General features: G+C 31.4%; 1 protein-coding gene across 1 annotated transcript; it reads right to left on the minus strand.

Annotated features, from left to right (window-relative positions):
* Positions 1–450: 450 nt before the first annotated feature.
* LOC144553770 (disease resistance protein RPP13-like) lies at positions 451–4,643 on the minus strand. The gene is made up of 4 exons (XM_078301969.1): positions 3,815–4,643; positions 1,535–2,332; positions 898–1,284; positions 451–535 (listed from the first exon to the last, which is right to left on the minus strand). Exons 1-4 carry the CDS (start codon positions 4,432–4,434, stop codon positions 451–453), a joined length of 1,890 nt encoding a protein of 629 aa, XP_078158095.1. The 5' UTR covers positions 4,435–4,643.
* Between the last annotated feature and the right edge of the window lie 3,540 nt (positions 4,644–8,183).

An 8,183-nucleotide genomic window follows, 5' to 3' on the forward strand; every position in this document is an offset into this window, starting at 1 on the left:
TGTTGATTGAAAATGTAATATTTTGTGGTACCACTAATCAGGCCTTGTCATTACTGTAATATTTTTTTGTCAATATTGGATCATACCCATGCATGTACGTGTTGCGTGGAAAATTGGTATTTGAGTAAAGAATTTACTAAATGGAACAACTTATTCCGACGGCTCGTTTGTAAAAATTACAATTTTTTTAAAAATTTCGAAAAGTAATTTATAACAAATTTTATTATATTATTTCTTCTAATTGACATGTTTGATATACTATATTTTGGAATCTAAAAAATTAATTTGTTCTAATTGTATAATTTCATATATAATGAAACTTACTAATAATATTAATATGTTTTAGTTGTATAATTTTTCTGTGCGTTGAAAAGGATGTATTATCTCGAAAATTTTCCAATAAAAATTATTTATCTAAATATTAGGTAGTAGTTAAAGTATTATGGTCAATTAGTGATGGTTTAATCGCTTGTCTGACTCCACAATAGACCCTGGTTGCTCCTGGTTCAGTGTGGACCCAATGGAATTCCTATTTCTATACACAATAGAATAGTTCACCATGTCTATCTAAAAAGATGCATCTATATGCCTTTCTTCTCCAACACCAAATCCGCAATTGCAATTTCTCAAAATTGATATTGCATATATATTTGGAGAGTTATCAGGATTAAGGATAACTATGAAAAAATATGATTCATTTCAACCTTGAACAATGTTAATTTTATTTATCGAAAAGAAAAAAAGTCCATATAAAAAGTAAATCAATGATACAGAGTACACAAAAAAAAAAAAAAAAAAAAGCGACGATAATGATAAATACGGAAAAGAAAAAAATAAAATATGCGTTGTAGGAGTCCATGGCTCCATCAATCCAAATCTAGTGATGGAACAATTTACTGTTGTTCACCTATAGCCTCTAGCGTCCCATTGAGTTTCAAATATCTTAAATAAGGCAATCCCATAAACATCTCTAGTTCTGTTTTGGTATCGTAACCGTCTCCGGTGCTTACCACTTTGAGAAGTCTTTGTTTAGAACAATTCGGCATGCGTCCATTACCAAAGCACAACAAAGTGCGGAGATTTTTACTTAACATTACATCACAATCTAGATTGTGAATTGCCACACGGCGTGCTCCAAAGTTCCATTGATCATCTGGATTCAGATACACCACAAGAAAGTTCTTCTTCTTAGCTTTGTTGATAGCAAGATCCAGAAAGAGATTGTTTACGCGTATAAACTTGATGGAACCATCCTTAGATCTATAAACAAATTGAACCATGTTCCTGGCATACAATGAAAAATATTGATTTTAAATGGTCAAGTCCAATTAAGGGGCTTGGACTTCCAAGTTCCAAGCTAAGCACTTAAAAGAAAATACTGCTTTTGTACTATAAACGTTCATAAAGGAAAATAGTTAGCATTGTAAAAAAAAAATTAATGCTTAATATGTAAGCGGCAGATGTTAATACTATTGAATTGGAACCAGCGTGTTACATTAAACATGTCTAAAGCATTAAATGAAGAAAGTGATACCTTCCTATGATTTCCTCCAAGACTTGCTCTGCAGATTCTTCCAATGTTCTGTCATTTACATGTGGTATGAAGTCCTCTGCAATCCACATTTGAATTAATGATGGGGCATGGATATTATAGTCTTTGGGAAAGGCCGCGAAGTACATGAAACATGATTGGACAACAGCTGGTAGGTCCTCATAGCTGATGGCCATGAGCGGAGTAAAAAGGATTTCTTCCAAATACGAACTCATATTACCGAGCACTGTACTCCAAGCAGGATAGGAAGGATACCTTACTGATAATACACCACCTAAATTCTTCAAGGCGAGAGGCAAACCATCACATTTTTGGATAAATTGATCTAGGATATCTGAAAGATCTGGAGGTACAACATTTAGATCACCCCAAGGAAAAGCTGATTTTACCAAAAGCTCTTTACTTAACTTATCAGTTAATATCCCAAGTTTGTAAGGTTCACACATGAAATCTGTGGATTTAGTAAACCCATAGGCAACCGGATACATCCTGGTGGTTATAAGTACTCTACTCCCATTATTTTCATCTGGCAAAGCAAACTGAATAATATCTCGTATATCATTTGTACTCCAAACATCATCAAGGATGATGAGGTACTTTGTGTCTTTGAGAAACTTCCGAATTTCATCAAAAGGATCAGTTGTTTCCATAATTTTTAGTTCGTGTTGATTGTACCTCAAAGTCAGTTGTCCTGCTATCTGTCTCAATGTGTCAGTTAGATCAAATGCTTTGGAAATAACTACCCATATGCGAACTCCAAATTGTGCCTTGACATCAATCCTGTGAAAATATATAAAAGAATATATTGGACATCAGGATAATCAAAATACAAAGAAGAAAGGCTCCATAAAATTTTATATATAAGTGGATGGGTTTACAAGCTGAAAAATTAGGATCTATCGGCATGTATATATAGGTGTAGATGCTACCAGAGAGAAGAAATATTTACTATTTTCTCTTCTTATATTTTCTTTTGTTCTTGGCACCACACTGCAAAAGCTGTTGGTGGGTCTACTAAAATATTTGACCCTCCAAAACCTAGATGTTGATCTTATTAAGCTTTGTGCAATTTCAATAGAACCCATGCAAAAGTGCAGACGCAGATATGCACATAAGCATGTACATCATTAAATCCAATTCATCAAAGTCATTATATTTCTTATATAGTAACTGGCCCACGATGAACCTGATTCCATCTTTGTAAATTAATTATAGAACGGAGGCTTCTAATATAACTTTTGACTTAATGCTCAATTTTAAGTATGAAAAGACCATACAATTGTTTTTCATAATATTTGAAATGTTATGATTTGTTTTTTTTTTTTATTAAAATACAAGTATTAATATTCATAATTAATACATGAGATTTTGAACATTATTTTTTATTTTACATTTTATATGATTTAATTTATTATGATTGGAAAATTATAGTTTTATAACTAACTAAAAATTTGAAAAAGTATTATTTACATCAAAAGTAGGAAACATTATGAAATAAGAAATTATAATTAGTTTAATGGCTTGAAAATTTGTAAAATATTACAGTTGATAAAAAAATTTAAACAAGGAAAACTCTATCAAAGATATTATATTACAGTCATTTAATAGTTAAAATCAAGCATTTATTATGTAAAAAAATAATTAACTTATGGGGTTGCGTCTGTCATTGATTGTAAAGTTTGCGGGTGATTATCAAAATTAAAAGTTTGAGTGCTATCTTCTCACATTCGAAAGTTCACAAGGCACAAGAATTTGAGAATTAGTAAATGTTTAGTACTTATTTATTGTTATAACTATAACGTACGCCACAAACAACTCTTCTAGAGGTGAAATGTTTCTCATCTTAATTAATATGTCACTAGAATTAATAGCGCACTTTATTTAAATTTATCTTACGTTAGAAAGTCAATAAAAAGTACCGCCAGAGATACAATATTCTGTGACCTCTTCTCATATATTAAATATAGGCAATATATATTGACAAATTAAGCATGTTTTCCATTTTAATTACAATAACTAGAATTTGTACTTTTTATAAACAAGGTCACTAAAGTAATACAGAGAATGGAATAAAATTTGTTAAAATAAATATACATCATGTAATCAAGTTCAAATAGAGAGTATGGTTTGGTGAAAGGAATTCTAAATTAACCTTAAAATAAGTCATTGATATCAAAAGAAATGGAGATAAAATAAATCTATAGTTGCACAAATAAGAGTGTAATATACTAGAATCAAATTAGTAAATTTATAATTGCGTACCAATTATACACTTTTTGTGCAAGAGTAGACTTTCCAAGTCCGCCCGGCCCCCAAATTGAGACCCCAGAACGTCTCTTGATGGTCTCATCAAGCAACTTCTTGACTAGGTAGTCCCGGTCCGCCTCAAAACCAACAATATCAGGATCGATGTTATATAGGACCGATGGCCTCACGTGTAGTCTGTTTGGTCTATGATCCTCACCCGGAAAGGTTATTCCATATGTGACTCTGTCAGCCTGGATCTCATGCAAGTTTGTTTGGATCTGCTTTATCCCATCCACAAGTTTGTGTACAGGGATTTTTTCTTTGATCTTTTTTAAAATCCAATTCATCATGGTGTCCTTCGTTCGGGAACTTCGTGGTTTTTGAGGGACCTCCAGGAGAAAGGTGTCTAGGACATCTTCTATGGAGTAGGTGACATTTCTCACCTCTTCCAACCAATCCTTCTGACGAGCATCTGTTATATGCTTCCAGTCAGCATCCTTAAGAAAACACTGAATCCTGCTGAGTTCATCACTCACTTTCTCCATTTCCTGATCGATGCCATGTCGGCATGAAACCTCCTTAACTACGACATCAGCCAGCTTGCCCAGCACAGAATTTACAATGCCCTCAGTCATCTCACTTCTGTATTGTATGTGTCAGCTGATCAGCGAGAGGTTTTAGAAAGGCGTGTGGGATTTGAGAGTGGATTTATCTTTGGGTGGTATCTGTATGAGCTTGTGAATATAGCATCATAGCATTAGATTTGTTTTGCAGTACATACTTGTAAGAAGCTCGGTGGATTTTAAGAAAAATTGATTGATACTGCAGAAATTTTGGACCAGAACGGGCAGCGTTGTACACCATATTAAACTGTATTTCTCACCGCATCTGATGGAACAAAACTGATTCAAATAATATTTAATTAGTGCGGACTGTTCAAATGCCTCAATTGTTTGTCTCTATCATGTCTCTAGTTTTTAATTTTCTAATATTTTTTTTAAATATCCAAAATAAGACTATTAGATGTGATATATAGTATACTTTTTAATATGCATCCAAACAATAGATATCTGTGCATTTCAAATTGCGTGAATTTTTTTGGAGTGTTTAGGAGTGAATTATGATGACAGCTATCAAATACAAAGAACCGAAACAAAAGGACAAAAATATAAAAAAGAAAAGGAAACACATACGTCATGGCTTACGTACACCAATTAATAAGGCACTTCACGGAGGAAGCAGATCAACTGTCCTCCGGGGTGTAGGAAAATCTTGTCCCCTCAGTCACTGTGGGGTGGGATCGGATTTAGAGTGGGTCGGGCCGGGTTTAGAGTTCAGAGTTTAGAAGACCCACTAATAGTGACTCTGGGGGCTGGAGATTCAATCCCCTTCACGGATGGCCCATTGTTAATTATAAGTGTCCGGGTCCCAATAATTATGGCCTATTGTTAAATATTATCCTAGTTTAATCATATTGTACCCAAAAGATTGTTGTCATTTACAAGAAGAATATATATTTTGCATAGGTTGTATTTTTGTATTATTGGAATTTTGTTTATCATCTTGCACCAAATTATTTATTTGTTGGAATTAAGAGTAGAGTATGAGTATTGAAATTTAAGTTACAAATTCAATAGTACTCTATACTATTTATTTATTTACCCAAAAATTTCACATCATTTTTACCCTTATCCTAGATCAATACTTATTTTCATTATAACGATAATTTATATAACAAGTTACAAATCTAAAATTCAGACAAATTATTTATTTACAATTTTATAAGCAACATAGACATTTCCACCGAATGGAATATGATTGTCACACAAAACAAAATTTCATTAATTTGTAACTAGAAATGTAGATAAAAAGAACTTTTTCATGATTTGTGCTAAAGTCACATTCCCCATTAATGCTTTCTCGGCACAAAATGCTTCCCTTCCTAGTCCAATCGAGAGCAAATCAATCTTTTGGGCCAATCCAAACTACTCTATTCAGAAATTATGTTTTCATTATATAAACAAAGTCTCGTGACTTGAAATGTAATTGAATAATTAATACTACTCATTTATGGATAGGGTAAATTATGGAGTATATTAGCAGTAATTCTTCTTTTTGATAAATTCCATTCAAAAATTACATAGCGCTACGCATCCAATGCAGCATTAAATTCTTTCATTCATGACCCAAAAAAAAAGAAAGAAAAGAATTCATTCATGCCTTCTTTGATACTTTCTCATTTGCTAAAAGCATTGTGCCACATGGCACTATGGAAATGAATTTTCTTCAATTATATTTATATATGATTTTTTTCTCATATAAATTTAAACATAATATTGATTTTATTGCTTTTCATTTCTTTCTTTGGTGACATCTTTTTTTGAAAATATCTTATTATTTATCATTTAATTAGAGATAAAAAATTTAGAAAATCATTAGAGATGAAAAAAAAAAATTGAGCTTGTGGTTGGTTAGATTTGAATAAATTGGATTTAATCATGCGCCTGGCTGGAATTTTGGCAGTAAAGGATTGTATAATTTTGTCATCCATTTATTAAAATATTGTCATATTTTTTTGGGAGAATTTCATGTATATCACTCAACAACTATGAAGGTATGTATTTTATTATTCAAATTCTATAATTTGTACGTATTACCATCTCAAATGTAACCCACATATTTACCCAATATAATTTCAATATACATCAAAATATTCTCAAAATTCAAATTAATTATATGTTTAAGATTCTGAAAATTTTAATTAATTAAGAATTAATTTAAACTGGACTCATTCTCTCTCTACATGTTTGCAAAATTATATTTAAAATTTTAGATACCATAATTAATCAACAATTGATCCAAAATAAATTGGAAGATACTCCAAACGTAAAATCCAAAATAAGAAGATGTGATATATAGTATACTTTTTAATATGCATCCAAACAATAAATATCTGTGCAATTCAAATTGCGTGAAATTTTTTGCAGTGTTTAGGAGTGAATTATAATGACAACTATCAAATACAAAGAACCGAAACAAAAGGACAAAAATATAAAAAAGAAAAGGAAACACATACGTCATGGCCTACGTACACCAATAAGGCACTTCCCGGATAGCCCATTGTTAATTATAAGTTTCCGGGTCCCAATAATTATGGCCTATTGTTAAATATTATCCTAGTTTAATCATATGGTTTTGATATTGTACCCAAAAGATTGTTGTCATTTACAAGGAGAATATATATTTTGCATAGGTTGTATTTTTGTATTGTTGGAATTTTGTTTATCATCTTGAACCAAATTATTTATTTGTTGGAATTAAGAGTAGAGTATGAGTATTGAAATTTAAGGTACAAATTCAATAGTACTCTATACTATTTATTTATTTACCCAAAAATTTCACATCAATTTTACCCATATCCTAGATCAATACTTATTTTCATTATAACGATGACTTATATAGCAAGTAACAAACCTAAAATTCAGACAAATTATTTATTTACAATTTTATAAGCAACATAGACATTTCCACCGAATAGAATATAATTGTCACACGAAACAAAATTTCATTAATTTGTAACTAGAAACGTAGATATAAAGAACTTTTTCACGATTTGCGCTAAAGTCACATTCCCCATTAATGCTTTCTCGGCACATAATGCTTCCCTTCCGAGTCCAATCGAGAGCAAATCAATCTTTTGGGCCAATCCAAACTCCTCTATTCAGAAATTATGTTTTCATTATATAAACAAAGTCTCATGACTTGAAATGTAATTGAATAATTAATACTACTCATTTATGGATAGGGTAAATTATGGAGTATATTAGCAGTAATTCTTCTTTTTGATAAATTCCATTCAAAAATTACATAGCGCTACGCATCCAATGCAGCATTAAATTCTTTCATTCATGACCCAAAAAAAAAGAAAGAAAAGAATTCATTCATGCCTTCTTTGACACTTTCTCATTTGCTAAAAGTATTGTGCCACATGGCACTATCGAAATGAATTTTCTTCAATTATATTTATATATGATTTTTTTTTTCTCATATAAATTTAAACATAATATTGATTTTATTGCTTTTCATTTCTTTCGTTGGTGACATCTTTCTTTGAAAATATCTTATTATTTATCATTTAATTAGAGATAAAAAATTTAGAAAACCATTAGAGATGAAAAAAATAAAAATAAAATTGAGCTTGTGGTTGGTTAGATTTGAATAAATTGGATTTAATCATGCGCCTGGCTGGAGTTTTGGTAGTAAAGGATTGTATAATTTTGTCAGCTCCCACGGAATTCTCACCTCCTCCTCGACATAACTACGTCGGGCTCCATCCCACCAGAACCTCGCACCGCTCTCCAACTGCTGATTTGCCTGCTCCACC

The sequence above is a fragment of the Carex rostrata genome, chromosome 5 (assembly GCF_964058835.1).
Source record: "Carex rostrata chromosome 5, lpCarRost1.2, whole genome shotgun sequence".
Lineage (NCBI taxonomy): Eukaryota > Viridiplantae > Streptophyta > Magnoliopsida > Poales > Cyperaceae > Carex > Carex rostrata.